The 18,680-nt window shown below is 34.9% G+C and overlaps 3 protein-coding genes and 1 pseudogene across 4 annotated transcripts; 2 read left to right on the top strand and 2 right to left on the bottom strand.

Annotated features, from left to right (window-relative positions):
• Nucleotides 1-55: 55 nt before the first annotated feature.
• Nucleotides 56-7,938, bottom strand: LOC143366293 (FAD synthase). Its single transcript, XM_076807233.1, has 8 exons — nt 7,612-7,938; nt 5,602-6,551; nt 3,826-3,852; nt 3,197-3,321; nt 1,995-2,241; nt 1,387-1,819; nt 1,076-1,217; nt 56-847 (listed from the first exon to the last, which is right to left on the bottom strand). The coding sequence occupies exons 2-8, from the start codon at nt 6,533-6,535 to the stop codon at nt 422-424; spliced, it is 2,334 nt and encodes a 777-aa protein (XP_076663348.1). The 5' UTR covers nt 6,536-6,551; nt 7,612-7,938; the 3' UTR covers nt 56-421.
• Nucleotides 7,939-9,419: 1,481 nt separating this feature from the next.
• On the top strand, nt 9,420-13,022 carry LOC143366494 (peptidyl-prolyl cis-trans isomerase). The gene is made up of 3 exons (XM_076807609.1): nt 9,420-9,768; nt 10,923-11,276; nt 12,089-13,022. The coding sequence occupies exons 1-3, from the start codon at nt 9,565-9,567 to the stop codon at nt 12,158-12,160; spliced, it is 630 nt and encodes a 209-aa protein (XP_076663724.1). The 5' UTR covers nt 9,420-9,564; the 3' UTR covers nt 12,161-13,022.
• Nucleotides 13,023-13,239: 217 nt separating this feature from the next.
• Nucleotides 13,240-15,414, bottom strand: LOC143366520 (uncharacterized; annotated as a pseudogene). Its single transcript, XR_013084750.1, has 3 exons — nt 15,400-15,414; nt 14,504-15,337; nt 13,240-14,466 (listed from the first exon to the last, which is right to left on the bottom strand). The product of XR_013084750.1 is annotated as an uncharacterized LOC143366520 (transcript).
• On the top strand, nt 15,253-18,665 carry LOC143366493 (protein FAM200A-like). Its single transcript, XM_076807608.1, has 3 exons — nt 15,253-16,063; nt 16,286-16,354; nt 16,490-18,665. Exons 1-3 carry the CDS (start codon nt 16,048-16,050, stop codon nt 18,538-18,540), a joined length of 2,136 nt encoding a protein of 711 aa, XP_076663723.1. The 5' UTR covers nt 15,253-16,047; the 3' UTR covers nt 18,541-18,665.
• The last annotated feature ends 15 nt before the right edge of the window (nt 18,666-18,680 follow it).

The following is an 18,680-nucleotide window of genomic DNA, read 5'->3' as shown; positions in this document are numbered from 1 at the left end:
TCAATGAGGCTCTAGGGCGTTAATGAATTGGGAATCATACAAAGGCGCACCAATATTTTTACAATTATTTAAGCTTTATTTGAATACGCTCGTATTCCCCAGCAAATGAGAGTAACAGTTCCCTAAATTAATAACTAGATTTTGGCTACTTTAATACTTAGCGAATTACATTTTTGAATAACTATAATTATGGCCCTGTTAATACTTCAATTAAGCTAAATTGGTATAAATTATTCTTCACCTAGGACCGCATAACGCATGTCTTTTAAAGCATTATATAATATTTTATAGTACACGAGATATAAAATAGTTTTTCTTGTCTTTTCGTATTAAGCGTTTTCAAGTTGCCTAGGATGCAGATACTGTACGATTTTGCACTATTCTAGTTTCTTGTTGCATAGAAATGAATCTAACGAGCTGGTTATACTCTGCCTTGTCTCTCGGCAGACTCATCAGTTAAAGTGTACGCTGGAAAATAGGATGACGGGTTATTGGGATCCTCTAAACGTGGATTCGGTACTGTAGTCGATCTTGTTCCTAAACTTGTGTATCCTTCATCATATAGAGGACAATATGGTACGTTGTGCTTTAACAAGAATTTCCACACTTGCTCATACGTCCAGTTTAAAATAGGATTCACGCGAATTAGGCGAGGCCAGGTTGGATCAGTCGCTGAGAAAGGCTCCAAGTTCTCTGTGCCAGGATCACCTTTCCTCATTCCCATGAGGCTTGCTTTTAAGTTATTCCTTTCCTTTAACAGGGAGCTTAAAGCCGCCTGCATGGGACGTTCCTTCCTCACTAAATTCAACCCATAATACTGAGCAGCTCTCTCCACAAAAGAGTCCATCTAAAAAAGTATTGAATAAATCACGTACTCACTCTCTTAGGTATACTTACATAATTTAATTATCCGGAATAGTTTTTGCATGTTGAGAATGACACAAAAAATGTTTAATTATATAAAGGTATTGACAACAGGTAAAGTTTCTTTTAAAAAGTAAATAATGTATGCACACGCATTTCCAATTCATGATTTTGTTACTAATTAATTCACATTAATTAAGTTTGATATTACCTCTGGAAATGGATCAGCTGTTACATATAAACACAATAATGTTGTAATATTTTGTAATTTTGCAATAATGGCAGCCAAATGTAACACCACCGTACAATCTTTTCCACCATTGAAACTTATAAAAATCTCTTCTGGCTTGTACCTAAACGTATACATATAAAATACGTGTATAGCATAATTTTTTTATACTGTTTGGGGCAAAATAATCTACAGCTTATTTAAAGAATAGTCCGAAGTAATGACGCTAATTTATTAATTAAGACAGATTTAATAATAAATTCTGTACACTGTTTCAAATCAAAATACACTACCTTTCATAACAGTCTTGCAAAATCTTTAATGCACTCTTTACGTGCTCCTGCTTATCACCATCTTCAAGAACTTTCTTTGCATGATAACTAGTAAACCCACTGCTCAGGTTTCGTATTTTTTGAATCGGTAAAGAATACAAAAGTTCTCCTTTTCCTTCTAAAACATGTTCCTTTGTTCCCTCCAGTGTAATTCTTGTGAAATGTTCAGGTGTTGTTTGAGGATAACTACCAATACTGACTATATTCTTCCAGCGTCGCGCATGATCATCCAAAACTTGTACGATTGATAGTTCATTTAAATTAATATCTATATACTCAAAGTGTAAAGGAGTAGATCCTTTTAACTGTGACATGATTGTATCAACAGCAAGCTCAAAATATTTTGGGGAGCCCGGCAATACATACACATTCTTTGCTTTTATCACTGCGTAGTCTTCTGAAAAGTAGTTCTCTTATAACTTTTACGAATTAGTAATTGATTTATTATTAGAATAATTTCAGAATTTGTTTATTACAATCGAACTGATATCATGAATTTATGGTAGAAAAATATCTTTTCAATAAATAACTTTACATAGTAGATGTTAATTATTTATTAAAATACTTACTCTGCGAATGAACGTGAACAAGTTCGCATGGTGTTGGTACAATGCAAAGACGTCGAGCTTCTTTTTCCTCAGGGAACAGATTCGAGAGAATATCAACTAATTTTTCATTTAAATCAAGTTTCAATTTTAACCCTTTAGCTACAGCTTCATATGTTACATCATCATGTGTGGGCCCAACACCACCAGACGTAAATACAACAGAATATTTTTGAGAAGCTTCGTCTACACTCTTTGCAATTTCATCCACCTAACACAAAAGGCTACATTATGCGTAGTGAGAATTCAGATATTCAAGTTGAAGGAATCATGCATATTACAAAAAGTAAATCTCTTTCGATTAACAGATTTTGTAAATTTCAATACTAAGAATGTAAAATTAAACTTCCGAATTACTTTTGAGTTTGATATAATTAAAAAAGAAATGGCATAAAATATCGAAAATCTAAGTCAAACTTATTATCTTTAATATTGAATTAAATAATACTTTTCGAGCATTTAAGTAGTTATACAGTGGCTCGCAGCCATAATCGTACACTCTTTAAAAACGCATAACTTTTTTAAAATTAATCCAAATGACTTGAGTTTTTTTTTTAGAAGCTAGAAGGATTAGTTTGCTTAGTGACGTGATTCGTTGTTTTGAAAAAAAAAATGCACTTGGTTGGAATAGCCTGTAATGAAAATTAAAAAAAAAAGTTTGTAGATTGAAGTAAGTTGCATACGTGTCTAAAATTTCATGAAAATCGGTTAACATTTCATGAGAATCGCTGATTTTGGGAATTTCCGCGATTCTCGACCTTATTCTGCGATCTTTAAGCGTTTATAGCTCAGAGCAACGTTAATCGTTTGTCATGAAATTTTAGACACGTATACAACTTACTTCAATCTACAAACGGGTTTTTTGAATTTTCATTACAGGCTCACAAAAAAAAGTTGAAAAAACGACGTTTTCTATTTTTTTTGCTATTCCGACCAAGTGCATTTTTTTTCAAAACGACGAATCACGTCACTTAGCAAACTAATCCTTCTAGCTTCTAAAAAAAAACACACAAGTCGTTTGGATTAATTTTAAAAAAGTTATGCGATTTTAAATTGTGTACGATTATGGCTGTGAGCCACTGTAGTTAATTGTACTTTGTAGCAATCTCATGATTTTCATTTGTGTAAAGACAGGTAATGAATAATTATAATTAATGAATACACACAATATCAGGAATCACTGTTATTCTTTGGAGTTTAATACCAGAAGCCCGCAACTTTTTTGCCAAATACGATGTGTTTGTATCTACGATTTGTCCACGTAAAATTTCATCCCCTATTACAATCAAGCCTGCAGTATGGGCCTCCATCGTGAATGGTTTTCCTAAGTAGATTAAAACAAAAACTTGTATAAATAATACCGTGATACATTTAACTGCATTTTTTAAACATATGATTTATCGTGGAACACACTTCAAGATTCCTCCACTTGAAACTTAACACTGATGATAGAAAAGCGACGATATACTTATCACTAAGTAAATGAAATTCTATTGACGAACACGTGAGCATGCTTAGATAAATATCTCGGGTAAATATCAGGTGATAAGAAGTAACTCAGTTATGCAGTTGTATCTCGAATTACATTTATTTTATGTAACAATGCCAGATCAATGGAAATTTACATAAAATAGAATATACAATATTTGTATTACATTGTATAAAACAAACGAATATTATTACATAATTTCCATTAACAAATGGTAACAGTGTATTGGGAAAGTCTTAGGTACTATGCGAGAAATATTCATCAGAGCTGCATTTGTTTAACCAGAGTTGTTACATCTGCCTGTACTGGCACTGCATTGTGACCTTTCCTCTTCTTCTCATGCTTCGCATTATTTGCCTTCATCTTCGGTTTGGGCTGATGTACTTCTTTCCGTAATTCCTGAAGTAGTTCATCTATTCGCGCTGTTTTATTCTTACACTCCTTGACTGTTTTGTGTCCTTTTAAATCCAACTATTGAAACGAAGGAAAATTGCATGAAAAATCGCAATGTCCGTGTTATTCTATATAATATAAATATTGTATTGTTCTATTATCTACCCGACTAATTCCGTGTATTAAAAAATACAAATTCATCATTTGAGGGCTCGGATGCGATAAGGGGACTAGCGCTCGAAAATGCGAAAAAGTATTGTCCAAACGCTAAGAAAAATTGAAAAATTAAATTTTATTAAACTGGATTTTAAAAAATATAGTGTTGTAAAGCTCGTCACGGCACACATTTTTTCTATTTGCAGTTTTTTTATCGAATCATTAGTATTCGAGATAAAAATTATGAATATAAAAAATTTCTTCGACCAAAATCATTATTTCTTTAAACATAAATTGCGATAACTTGAGTAAATATTAAGAGATCGTTGTGAGACTTGAAACATAAAAATCAGAAAACTGACTTTATATATATATAAATCTCGGCGCCACCAATAGTCAACAGCCGCGTATAATGCGCTATTTAGCAGTTTTAGCACCCGTGTTGACAGTTGGCGCCGTGCGAGAATTATATATATCGTCATACTTTCTACAATTATTTATTAATCAATGTAAAAATTGGTGAAAATCTTCCTTGTATATTAAGGAAACACTTTGTCGCTGCAAGTTTATGTACCTCAAAATTGCCTCGATACTTTTTAACGGCGAACGTTGAAAAACATGGATTATATGCAGTATTATTTTTTAATTAAACATTATTTCATTTTTTAAAATAAAGAAATAATGATTTTGGACGATGAAAATTTTTTTGTTTATAATTTTTATCTCGAATACTAATGATTCGATAAACAAACTGTAAATAGAAAAAATGTGTGCCGTGACGAGCTTTACAACACTATATTTTTTTAAATACAGTTTAACAACATTTAATTTTCCAATATTTCTTAGCGTTTGGACAATAATTTTTCCCATTTTTCGAGCGCCAAGTAGTCCCCTTATTGCTTCCGAGCCCTCATTTGCAATCAAATGTATCGTTAGTAACAATACTGTTTGTAAGAACTCACTTACTTTTTTCAAATTGGACACCACCTTTTGCGCTTTCGCCTTTAGTTTAACGCTACGAACTGTCGCTATTTTGAATACATTCTTGGGCTTCTGGTGCTTTTGCGATCCCTTGTTCTTTCCCATTTTCTTCTGCAATATTACCAGTTACTGATACATTCGAATTATCTTGCAGTTTTAATTTCTTCGTTGCTGGCTCCTCGCCTCTTAACATGTTCTCAGTTAACAGAAATGACACCCGAATCATTTCTTTAAACGGAGAAACATTTCTAACATTGTGTAAATTAATCAAAGAATCATTTAACGGACAACCAAGCTTTTCTTCTACCAACGACTGTGCAAATTTACAAGCATCTTCTCCTTTGTTCGCTCTTACAAAACAGTACAGATGTATAATCGGTGGTTGGGAACATATTTCTTTGATTTCATCTTGAGTAAACCAATCAGGCAACACGTCCAAAAATTCCACAGCAAGACTTGGTAAATTCATCACTATATATTCCGGTCCAATTTCCTTATTAGCTCGCCTGTTTAAAAGATCAGCTTTAACAATGTTTCTTAAAAACTCTCTGCCATCCATATTGAAAGACTTGAAATTAGTTTTAATTTTATTAGTAACAGCATTCTTCTGAAGCCATTTATAAGACTCTGGATTTAAATCGTTTGCGAGTACTTTAATTCCTTTACGAGCTGCAGGAATAGCAAACGGTCCAACTCCAGCGAATACATCATATAAGACACCATTGCGTTTCATAAGTGTCGTCAAATTTACATGTTCTGTACTCAATCTAGAATTCCAGTAAACCTTAGTAAAGTCCAATTCGTACGTACAACCATTCTCTTTCACTACTGTGACGGTATCCTCGTCACCAGCGAGGACTTCCATGGTGAAATGCCTGAACGTTGTATCGATGGTATTTATTTTGTTCACAACTGTTCGAGCGACTGGTATGGTATCAAGATAAACCTGACCGATGATAGTCTTAAACGGTAAATGTACATCCCGCAGATTCAAGTGCAGAATATGACCTATCAGACTATACGAAGTCGGCACTTCGATTCCTTCAGGCAGAATAGCTTTTAATATGTCGTTGCTCCGCCAGTTATTGTAATTCAAAGTTAATTCTGTCGTTTCAAAGCGTTCGTATACTCCTGATAGTTTCTTTCTGTCGTTCTCCTCGAAATCTTCGAAATCTTGTATCAACTTGGGATTTAGATAAACAACAGTTCCGTTATTTACGCTTTGAACTGGTTTGAAGTTCCGCATTTTGAACATATACTTTTTCAGTATCGGCGTTATCTTCGAGAGCGTAGTATCACCAAATATTAAACATGGCAATTCTACAGTGGCTGAAAACGCCGTGCGATCCAAACATGTCATTCCTCGCACCGATTCCGGAGGAACCAGCAAAGAAGCCATTGTAATGTTGTAAAAACGATATTGAGTCCAAAAGCATCGCTCGACTAAATGTCCGGCCGTGATACTATATCTAATATTAGATATCATCTGTTAGTACAATATCCTACAAACAATTTCTAGTTACCCTAGTTTCATCTACTTTCTATACTATTCGATATATGTTTCATATGCCTTAAATATAGATCGTTACATTATGCCGAATTTCTGGAAGACATAGACCTAGGAAAATGTGAACAATAGACCGCTAATCTTCTGAATTAAAATGTAATCTAATAGTGAATTCGGTATCTCGCGCTGACTCTGTACGGGTGCCAAAAAATGAGTTGGATTGATTGTTTCTGATAGAGATGAATATAGCTCTATAAGAATTAACCAATTCAAGTAATTTTCTGGCACCAGCTCAGAGTCAATGCGAGAATCTAAATTCGCTGTAACTGAATCCTTATATTTAGCACAAACTTCTTTTCCAATGGATTTTATATGTATAATTCATTCGTGTATTCAAAGATCTATGGTTTAAATGAGTATTAGTTAAATATAGTATATAACACTCTATTAGAAATGTTTATTTCTATTGTCAACATTTGAACATACACTAATGATAACAGAATTATAAAGACACATCAATTCTGACTTTGGAAGCAATGCATGGAAAGATGCAGTAAGACTAAAGTGACCAGACGTCCCGCATTGTGCGGGACAGTCCCGCATTGAAGAGTGTCCCGCAAAGTGTCCTGATCGGACATGTAATCTTTTACATTTTCGCAGTGGCATAAAGTAACTGTTTACTTTTTTTGTTGTGAAAAAAGAAATATTTTTAATTTCGTCTCAATGCATCACTTTATAATCACGAGTATGTATTTTTAAATATATTATAAATGCGTTAATAAACTATTTTAAAAATCATTTACATCGAGAAAGCAACATTGGAAATGGATCGGGGTATAAATGAAAATAACGTAACATCAATTAAAAGAATATCTAATCATACTACATAGTATGAGGTTTATAATGCTTTAAACAATATTATTACAGGTAGTATTCGTCGGTAAAATTTGTATTAATAAACACCCATATTTTACAGGACCGCGTAACAATAACAGGCATAAATTTGTTTTTCATGTAATTATTATATGGTCGGAACAAAATTAGTTAATAGTTACCTTTACGTTTATTGCCTTTTTATGGAACCAGAATTCTTCGTGCTCCAACAAAATAGTTTGACATGTGTTAACTACAGTTAACAATTCCACATGTTCGTTCTAAACATTTATAAATATTCTGTCATAAAATATGTGAACTAAGAATGTCATACGCGATAGAAAATTATTTAGTGACGTCTATCGACAATGGAGTGAAATACGCGAAGGTTTATAGATGATATGGCGTAATGTTGAAACGAGCGCTTTTTTCAATTTAGTTAATAGTGAATCGGTAACCCGCACTGACTCTGCACTGGTGCCAAAAAATGTCTTGGCTTGGTTGATTCTTATAGAGCTATCTTCGTTTCTATCAGAAACAACCAATCCAAGTCATTTCCTGACACCAGTGCAGTGTCAGCGCGAGGTACCGAATTCGCTATAAGTTATTTCGCGATGAGGATCTAGAGCATGATGTAAGTGATCCTCTAGGGAGTGATCGGAAAATGTGTCCGCCATGTTGACCTAAAGCGGAAGCACAAATCGGTGGGACCATTTTAAAAGAATACTGCCCTCCTTAGGGTACGTTCCAATTCACGCAATGAGTGCATAGATCGCAGCGCAGTCGCTGCGCGTTCATATCGTTCCGTTTCGCTACTGCGATTCATGCGATCTTGAAAACGGAACGCTTTTTCCCATAGACATATATAGCCGGAGCAGATTTGCTGGGTTAGGGTAGCTGTGTTATCCGAGCCCGAGCGTCATGTTCGGCGCAGAAGGGATCGGCGGGCTTAAACTACATTGCAGGAGCGGTGGTAATGTGTGCACGAACTGCGCTACGGCAGTAACGCACGCATTACCACCGCTCCTGTAGGTGTTTCCGCCTCCATCCAGCGTAGCTTAAGCCCGCCGATCCCTGGCGCAGATGCACAATCATGCACAATGAAATTGAGCAGAATCTTGATTGGTCCACAATCAAGATTATGAAGATCCAAGGCAATGTGTGACATAACATCCTTTGGTTATTGTCAAATGAGTTGCATTATATAGTATAATTGCACACTCTACTCACAGTATGAATTAAAAGAATGTTTCTGCAGATAAGATATGATTTAAAGGTGAATACTGAAAAGGATGAAAGCAAATAACAAAGATATAAGAAACTGTAAGCTGGGAGAAAATAAAAACCTAACCTAAATAACAAAGATTTGAATCAATTTTGTAACTTCTTATGCGTACTGTCGTAGAAACAAATAATCTCTTTAATTTTGTAGGAAGCCATATTATTTTATTTCCATGATATGAGCTGCACGTGCTAATATTTAACCGGTTTTTACAAACTTTAAAAAATTTTCCTGCAAATATTGAACAGTAGAACAATTATCATTATGCGGTTATGAACAGAAGTAGTCTTCTACATAGACTAAATAATATTGGCACGTGAAAAATTTCCGATACGCACTAAATAGCAACGTTTAGGGCGCCACCATATAAGTGTATCACCAATTCAGCATAAAAAAAGGCCCCACAAATCTTATATCGAGCACAAATACAGCGTGATGAGTATTTAAAATATAAAAATGTATAATTACAAAAAATTAATTTTATACATATAATTGATGCAACTTATACATTTAATATTGCCCTATGATCTCATTTTTCCAAAATCTGTCTGTATTGTGTAAGCGTTAACAAAATTTTACACGTTCTTTCCGTTGCGTGGCGTAAAAATGCGGCACATGATTGGCTACTGTGTAGGAGCAGAGAAAACGCAGCAGCGGATTGGTCCAACGTGGGAAGCACGTTTATTCGTTCAATAATTGTCGCCAGCAACCGGAAAATCTCCGTTTCATTACATAATAATAATACGAAAGAATAGCTGGTTATCCAAAAAATCCAATACAGGCCGAATTACTGTCCAGTAACGAAAGATTGAGTTGCTTAAAATCGATTTCAGAGGTATAGCAACATTCGAACATGGCGTTGAGGTCGATCTGCCGGCTGTCAATTGATTCGACCTTCAGCCATTTGAGCCATTTGGGAGCCACCGCCCGGCCGAGAAGATCGTCTTTTGCATTGCTCGCACGAGGATTCGCCGCAGCTGCCGAGAAAATGGGTTTACTGCGTGTTTTCTTCGACATGACCGCAGACGATAAGCCTGTGGGTCGTATCGTGATGGAGGTGAGCAACAATTTCCCTCAATTAACGCGTTTTTCGTATATGAAACGGGCTGTCGCTAGAATCCCCGCATGACTGGCCATCTTGGATTTCCTTCAAAGCCGGTTATGCGACTCGATTTCCGGATTGACTACCATAAAACCGTTATTATTCACGTTTAGCATACTCCAAATTATCTTACACGTGTAAAATAAAATCTATTTTCTGTATGATGTAATAGGCCTCGATAAAAACCGTACGGCTGCTTAGCTCGTATCACATTTCCGATGTACTTGAATTTCTACTGAATCACAAAATTTTCCATTCCCTGGTTGCTGCTGACACGTTCGATTATGTATCCTTTACAGGTGAAAGCTTAAACCGTAGCTATGAATCGCTTTTTCTTCGGTACGGTGGTGGCTTTAGGTGTCACAGCAAAGTAGAATAATAGAGTTGCATATTTCTTTATTCGAAATTTCTTTGAAAAAGTAGAAAAATGAAACATTTCCGGGGAAACAAGTTCGAAATGATACGAGGCGGAAATAAAAATTCTTTTATCTAGGGATCGAAAAAAGTGATTTATTATACTTTATATATATAGTTACCGATAATGCATAAATATTGTTATATAAATAGTAAATTTATTTACGCTTCATTGAGCATAAGAAACCTGTATAATATCTTGAAAGATTAATTATATAGATTATATTAATGCATTCTACCGACTTAAAGGATGTTTAATATATTATTACCAAACAATATTGAAACAAAGCATGGTTAAGTTGGAATGTAAAAGTGGTTGATGTAATTCACATTAAGGTCAGTCAGAATTTATATTTAGATGCTGTGTAAGATTTCAAATGGAAATGTTTGAAGTACATTATAAAAATAGTAAGTGGCAAAGTGAATGCAAATAAAATAGAACATCAAATATAACACGAAGCTTTAAGAAACGAAGTATTTCTTGTAAAAAATCGGTAAATTAAATAAATGTAGCTTTCAAAGTATTCTAGTTCCATTATGGTAGATTATGCTGAATTACTAATAAATGTTACCTTGTTCGTAAATTCAATGCAAGATATATACAAACCTATTTATTAATCATGAATTAATTTTACATTGGAGAGTGTTTTGTATATTATAATTGTCTGTGAACGAAATGTTAATTTAATTTTTAGTTGAGAAGCGATGTCGTGCCAAAGACAGCGGAGAACTTCCGAGCCCTCTGTACCGGTGAGAAGGGCTTCGGCTACAAAGGAAGCAGCTTCCATAGGGTGATTCCAAATTTCATGTGCCAGGGTGGTGATTTCACCAATCATAATGGCACTGGTGGAAAGTCGATCTATGGTGCAAGATTCAACGACGAAAACTTCACGTTGAAACATACTCAACCTGGAATTCTTTCTATGGCAAATGCTGGTCCAAACACAAATGGCAGCCAGTTCTTCATCACCTCCATCAAGACCAGTTGGCTTGATGGCAAACACGTTGTATTCGGAAATGTCGTTGAAGGAATGGATGTTGTTAAGAAGGTACGTACTCATGTTTCTCATCTAGTATTATTCTATTGGTTATTTCTTTTTGTTAAAGTAGGCTTCCTGATGAATTCATCTGAAAATTTTTAATACTCTGAACTTTAGTATAAGTAACTTTTAAATTCAGCGAAGTAAGTTTATTATGGTACAGTAAATCCTCGTTACTAGCCCGGCGACTATCCCCACCATTCCTTGGAATCCTTCGGACGAGAGTGAGAAAACCCAATGAGCGAGCGAGAGGAAACGAAAGAGTCGACGCGAAGTTGCCGTCGACTCTTTCGTTTCCTCTCGCTCGCTCATTGGGTTTTCTCACTCGCGCCATTAGCCGCACGGAATAGCGTCAACAACGCACTAAAGGCTCCCACAGACCAACGCAAATATTCGCGGCAGCAGCGGTTCCGCCGCGGTTCAGCAGTTTTTTATACGTGGCTGCTTATGGGCAGCTTTAAAGGCTCCCCCAAATCAATGCGAATTTCGCCGCGCGGAGTGGATCCGCCGCGGATCAGATTACACTGCCCATAAGCCGCCACGTATAAAAAACTCCTACCTTATCTGATCCGCGGCGCGGAGCGAATATTCGCGTTGGTTTGGGGTAGCCTTCAAGATGGGATTTCCTCGCCGCGGCCGATCGCGGCTAGGAAATCCCGCCTTTAGGAGCCCGCCGTTAACTCCGATCGTCGGGCTGGTAACGAGGATTTACTGTATATTGCGTCATCTTTTTAATATTCAGAGAAGAGTCGATAGACTCGCAGAATGCCCATTCGCTTTTCATAGCGAAAAGATTAACAGTTGTTCACTTTGTGTTCTAGTTGGAGACAATGGGATCCCAAAGTGGGAAAACTTCAAAGAAGATTGTGGTAGCCGACAGTGGAGAATTGTAGATCGTTCAACTAGATACCGTGCTATAATGACTGCATTTTTATTTAGCTGTTGCATATAACTGTTGCTGTCTTTATTGTATGACCCATTCATTCCAGTGATCACTTTTTTTTCTTCAACGCTATCAATTTAATTCTCTGCCGAAAGAAGTGTATAACTTGAAACTGGAAGAAACAAATCACCTGCATTGTACTATTTTTTATTACAATCAATTGATGTTTTATACACTGTGAGCTAGAATTTGTTAGCATCATCTTTCTTTCATAAATAATTGTTTAATTCCATTTCCATTAATACTTACCCCCTATTGAGCAGCGCACGTCTTGTATATTAAAACGGAATATAAAAATAGCTGAAAAAGTGTTAGCTCCACATTCTTCCATACAATATTCTTCTTTTAATGGTATTAGATGGTATGCACATTAATATGTACACGTATGAAAAATGCATTTAATAAAATAATTTTTTCTGCGTGTGCTATTCATACTTCGATATCTGTTAAGAGTGAAGCAAGTAAACATTTGCATTTTAAAGTTCGTAACTAGTGAGTGTTACGTAAGTACTATACAATGCACTTGTTTGCAAGATTAAAATATTTTCACTTTTCCATTGTGCTTTTACATTTAGACTCGCGAAAGAAATGTCCGTGTTGTGTAGAGCATTATTTGTTTTTATATGTATACACCTCTCTTTTTTCTAAACACAGAATAATTGGTAACACATATTTGATTAATCTAAACTGCAATAGCAGATATGCCTCTAAATTTCAATTCCATCTCACATTGATGTAACACCAACGTTGAAGAATGTAGTTGCAACGATTACAATAGTTCGGATTTCTATGAAATAAAATTGTTTTCAGAACTATTGTTGTATATTGTTTACCAACCTTTACGATCTATGTAAGTACTAATACTATGTTTAAAGGCTGGAACAGATACGTCGAGTAATTTAGTCGAGTAGCGAGTAATTTACCATTGTTTTACTAAACTACTTGACTAAATTTTAGTGTTCACACACGAAAAATTAAATTGCTCGCTACTCGACTAAATTACTCGACATGTCTGAATCAGCCTTTAGTAATATCGACATTCCTTCTTCAGTATTTCTGGATGGTGACTAAAATTTTGAAGCTAAAGGTTTTATTTACTTATTAATATCTTACTACGTGATACTGAAAGATACTTTGGTATAAATATTTATATATTTTTATTGTCTAACAGAAACTATAAAAATATTTTCCAAGTTTTATGTTAAAACGAGTTTGAAATAAGTCATGTCAAGTGAAATAATTACAGCAATTATCGTCTATAATAATTATAGCAAATATCTAAATTTACTATTTCTGTTTATCCTCACCGATTTTGATGATCTTCAAATATGTTGTCAAGGTTAACAATCTGAACAACTTTTTCGTATACTACATATTATCGTTGCTCGGCTCTAGTTTTCGAGATTTAGTTTAGTGGCCTCCCCGCGATATTTCTTTTCTCAAATCTCCCAAAAGTTGCTCCCCCCCCCCATGGGGGGCGTTAAACCATGTAACCAGAACCAACTACCGATCACAGTTTTTTGCGAATATCTCGGAAGCTAAAGCCGAGTGACGGTAACAACATATATAGTTGTTCAGAAACATGCCCCCGACAACGCATTTCAAGGTCAGCGAAATCGGTGAGGATGACGCTCTTATAAATAATTATCAAACTAAAAATTCCAGCAAAATTGATAAGAAACTAGTGATCTGATTGGACGCCTGATGGTGTGATATATCGTCACACCGCCTGACATAACCACAAAGCAGTGATGCCAGAATAGTAGCCCTGCTGAACAACGTGTCAACACCGCTTCCGCAAGCATCGGGAGTCCGACTCTCGAACTGTCTGGAATTTTCTGGAATCTTGGGAGTCTGGCAAGTCTTGCGTGGTCTTGCTGTGGACTTTGTTGATGGACGTGGATTAACGTTTTTTTTTTATAGAAATTGATACAAATATACAAAATTGTATAATACATTCGAAGTAATATATAAATACTACTAATTTTTTGTGAGTTAATAGTAGAAAATTCCATAATATTTATAAAATACGGTAAATATCCCCACCACCTGAGAGGTATACCGTGGCGCGTTACGTTTGAATCATAATATGAGTGGTCAATAGCCCTATTACCCCATTATATAAAATAAAATAAAAACGTAAAAAAATTAACAACGATGTAATCAAAAATGAAAACAAAAAGTAACAATAATATGATCTGAATGAAAGAAAGCAGAAATAAACTGTGCAATGAACCAGAAAATAGAATATTAAATCTTCAAATAGGGTACTAATCAAATAAAATAAACGAACTACGTACATATTAAAAAATAAGTCACATTTTGGAAAATACACATTTGATAAGTTATACTTGTTACTACCAATCTAACTAAAAGTCCTTAATTTGCGTATTTACTAGAAGCAACATTTTTTTTAATATCTAACTAATTATTGTTTATATTTTTACATAGTCGTTGAGACCACCTAGACAATTTCATGTTAACAGGCAATACCCATTTCAAATCATTAAATGAAATTTGATTAGCTTTATGAAAAATCTTTAATATCATTTGGTCATTCATTACAATTTGAATATTAAGTACTAAAAGATCATTGTCATAATCAAGTTTATAAAAATAAATTCAAGAATTCGTTAATTTAATATCCCAACATTCTGAAATTTCAAGTTTCTCTTTATACTTATGAAATCTACAAAAATTTGAAATTACATTTAAGTTTTCAAATTTTTTAACTAATACATGTTCAGGATTTTGAATGACTTCTTTTCTATGTTGTTCAGGTGTTTTTCTTGTGGCTTTGAAAGATAAGTTGGCAAATTGGGAAAAACAGAAAGTACTGCATTCTGTACAAGCTTTGGACACCTCAGTAAAACATTCTCAAGTATTCCATTATAAGATGCAACTTTTTCATATCTATGAATATCATTATCAGCAAAATAAAGGCTACAAACAGCAAAGTACTTTGTAGGTGTGCAATGTTTTCGCGGAATTGCAGCTACCCATTTTTTCTGTAATTCTTCATTCTTTGGAAATAAAAAATCGGATGTATGCTGTTATAATTTCCCTTACAACCGGGAACACAGCAACGTCGTAGTATTGTTAATTTAGAAAATCTTACTGTAAGAAACTAAAATGAAAAAGACGAAACGTAGCCTCTACTAAGCGACTATGCTACTCAAAGTAGAATACTAGAAAATTCAACATAATTAATAATATAATAAGTAACAAATTTACGCTACATTGCACACTATATTTATTCCACTATACCACGTTTTATTTTCATTAATTGCATAAATAAAAATTTATTAACCCCGCGGATAGCCACATCGGTTGGGTTATGTTTCTACCGAGACCGAAATCTCGCTCTGTTGCAGATTTATGTTCAGCACAGCTGGTATTAAAAACAGCTGTGGATAGGGTTGCCAGGCTTTTCCCTACGCGTAGTGAGGAGGAACACCTGCAGCAGTGCGGTATATGTGTGTGCGATGACGCCGTAACGTCATACCAACCGACGCCAACGCCAATAAAGCAGGTTTGCCAGGAAGATCCTAACCGTAGTGGAGGGGGAAGACCCCACGCATGCGCGTGATGACCCCGTGACGTCAAACCAATTGACGTCAAGATGGGTGCTGGCTCCAAACCAATCGACGCCAAGGTTGCTTCCCCCTCCACAACGCGTGTGTCCCCGGGTGACAGGGAAATTCCTGGCATCGGCTGCCTGCTGGCAACCCTGAAGCCAGGTCAAGTAACGCCAAAGCGAAGCAAAGCAAGGTGACGCCACGGTTTCGAATTGTGCCCTTTTTGTAGAGATTCTCAGTGATTTATTAAAGTTCCAGCATGAGTAAGGAATCAGGTAAGACAAATATTTAATACTTTTATATTAGTATAATTTTAAAAATGATCATTAAATGATCTTTTAAGAAATTTTTCTGAAATATTAAAGTAACTTTTTTTAACAAGGATATGCTAAACATTATGCTCATTAATTTAATTTTTTAATATTTATTCTTTTGAAGTTCGTTAGTATGTACTGTTATGATATTAGAAACGTGCTAATAATGGATATTTTATACAGGCATTGATACCAGCGTCGCTGGACCTAGCTGTATAGCTATTAAAACCTCAGATATAGAGAATGAATCAAGTAGGATATATCTTTAATTTAAGAGTTTCTGGAATTATAGATTTATAAACTGGACATAGTTTCTTTGTCTAATGATTATTTTCTTGAAATTGTTTTTTAATATTGTGTGAATAAAAATTAGTATTTTATGAATAGGCAGTGATAACGTCTTCCCCCTGGCGAAGAAATCAAGGAAATCAAGGAGGCAAGCATTTCGCCAAGCTTGGCTGGAGGACCCAGATTTTAAACCTTGGCTTCGACAATGCGAGGATCCGTACAAAGCAGAATGCATAGTTTGCTGCAAGACTTTTGTTGGAGGCAAAAGCGAGTTGCAAAAACATCAGCAACGTAAAAAGCATAGCATAAACATGCAATACAGAAAAGAAGGAATACCACTTGAGCCAATAAGAAATTTTACAGACAGCGTAAAGGTGTCAGAAATAAGGTTCTGCATTAACATAATAGAACACAATAGATCCTTTAACTCATTCAAACAGCTTATTCAAATGCCGCAAGTAGCACCGGCGGACCCAAATATAGTTAGACGCATGTCTCTTAAAAGAAGTAAAATTTCAGCAATCATTCAGAACGTTCTAGACAAATCCGTTATTTTAGAAACTACAGACATATTGCATGGCAAATTCTTTTCTATTTTAATCGACGAGACCACAGACATATCAGATACAAAACTTTTATGGTTTTTAATTCGATATGTCCAGGAAGGACAGATACACACATATTTACTAGATTCAATTAGAATTAAGGAATGCACAGCAGAAAACTTACATAAGTGTTTTCTTCATTCTTTAAACAAGTATAATTTACCTGTACGCAATATCGTTGGTGTGTGCGTCGACAATTCAAATGTAATGCTGGGAAGACAAAATTCATTGATTTCTCGTTTATTAGCAGACAATGAAGAAATTTCTGTCTTCCCGTGCATATGCCATTCAATGAATTTGGTTACATCCCATGCGTGCAAATACTTGCCACCCCACGTAGAGGAATTTTTGCACTCGATTTATACATACTTCTCACGAAATCCTAAACAACAGAGCCCTTTGGAAGGTATGCAAGATTTTATAAGCGTTGCAAACCAAAAACTTCTACAGCCATCAAGAACTAGATGGCTAGAATTATCTGAATGTGTGAAAAGAGTTTTAAATCAGTGGCCAGATTTATATACTGTCTTTGCAGAGGCAGTAACAGAAGGAAAGTCCAAAGTCGCAAGCAAAATATTTCGGAATTTTAATTGCCTTTATACTAAAGCATATGTGCAATTTTTAAATTACGTATTGAACATATTTATTGGGATCAATGCACTGTTTCTGAGCTCGAAAGTTCTCCTTCATTGCCTGCTCCCTGAATGCTTGAGATTGTTACGATCGTTGGGAGGCAATTTCATAAAGTCTGAATATATTGCGGCACCCAATATACACGAAATAGATGTGTATAATGAAGCCAATTTAGTGCCAACGCGAACGATTTTTATTGGAGCCGAAGCTATGACAACAATTAATGAAATTATAAATAGTACTTTAGATGGTGATCAACATATAGAATTTTATACAAATGTAAAGAAATTTTATCAATCTGCCTTCGAAAATATTGCCAAAAGATTGCCATTTAATGAGCCATTCTTAAATTCGCTAGTATTTTTGAGCCCGCACATAGCTTTAGATATTACTAAACATCAGAATGACCAATTAAATTGCATTTTAAGCAAATTTAAGTCAAAATTTAATTGTAACAATGTATTAAATGAGTGGCGTTTATTACCATTTTATTTTTCACGCGAGGAAAAAGAAAACTTGCAACTACTGAGTATACCTAAGTTCTGGCACCAAATTAGCAACACTAAAGATATTTCCGGGAAATATATATTTAAGAACATATCAAAACTAGCACAGTTGTGCTTGTCGTTGCCCCATTCGAACGCTGATGTTAAACGACTTTTTTCCACTGTAACCGAAATAAAAACAAAAGAGAGAAACAGATTGAAGCCACAAACGATAGCTGCGCTAACTAGAATTAAATTAGATTTAGACAATAAAAATGCAAACAGCTTAGATTACAAAATTACGGATAACATGCTAAAGTTATTTAATAACAACATGTATAGAAAAGAATGTATACCGGAAGAACTTGCTGGGATTTTATTGCCGGATGATACAGATGAAAGTGACAACGAGACTAGCGACAATTAGAAAATGTTATATATATATATATATGTTCCTGTTTATATGTATATTATGTTATACTTAAACCGTAATATTAAGTTTTGTACTGTAAGTTTTATATTTGATGTATATATTTATGTACATTTGTAAATACTCAATAGAGAAAT

This window comes from Andrena cerasifolii, chromosome 2 (assembly GCF_050908995.1).
Source record: "Andrena cerasifolii isolate SP2316 chromosome 2, iyAndCera1_principal, whole genome shotgun sequence".
NCBI classification, from domain to species: domain Eukaryota; kingdom Metazoa; phylum Arthropoda; class Insecta; order Hymenoptera; family Andrenidae; genus Andrena; species Andrena cerasifolii.
This window is presented reverse-complemented; position numbering and strand designations above follow the sequence as displayed.

Excerpts from the sequence above, each read along its gene's own strand:
- LOC143366494 (XM_076807609.1), top strand. The coding sequence starts at position 9,565 with ATGGCGTTGAGGTCGATCTGCCGGCTGTCAATTGATTCGACCTTCAGC. Across the intron at positions 9,769-10,922 it reads TGGGTCGTATCGTGATGGAG|TTGAGAAGCGATGTCGTGCC; the intron begins GTGAGCAACAAT and ends TTTAATTTTTAG. Across the intron at positions 11,277-12,088 it reads GAATGGATGTTGTTAAGAAG|TTGGAGACAATGGGATCCCA; the intron begins GTACGTACTCAT and ends TTTGTGTTCTAG.
- LOC143366293 (XM_076807233.1), bottom strand. The coding sequence starts at position 6,535 with ATGATATCTAATATTAGATATAGTATCACGGCCGGACATTTAGTCGAG. Across the intron at positions 1,218-1,386 it reads TTGCAAGACTGTTATGAAAG|GTACAAGCCAGAAGAGATTT; the intron begins GTAGTGTATTTT and ends GTATACGTTTAG. Across the intron at positions 848-1,075 it reads CAGCTGATCCATTTCCAGAG|ATGGACTCTTTTGTGGAGAG; the intron begins GTAATATCAAAC and ends ATACTTTTTTAG.
- LOC143366493 (XM_076807608.1), top strand. Across the intron at positions 16,355-16,489 it reads AGATATAGAGAATGAATCAA|GCAGTGATAACGTCTTCCCC; the intron begins GTAGGATATATC and ends TTTTATGAATAG.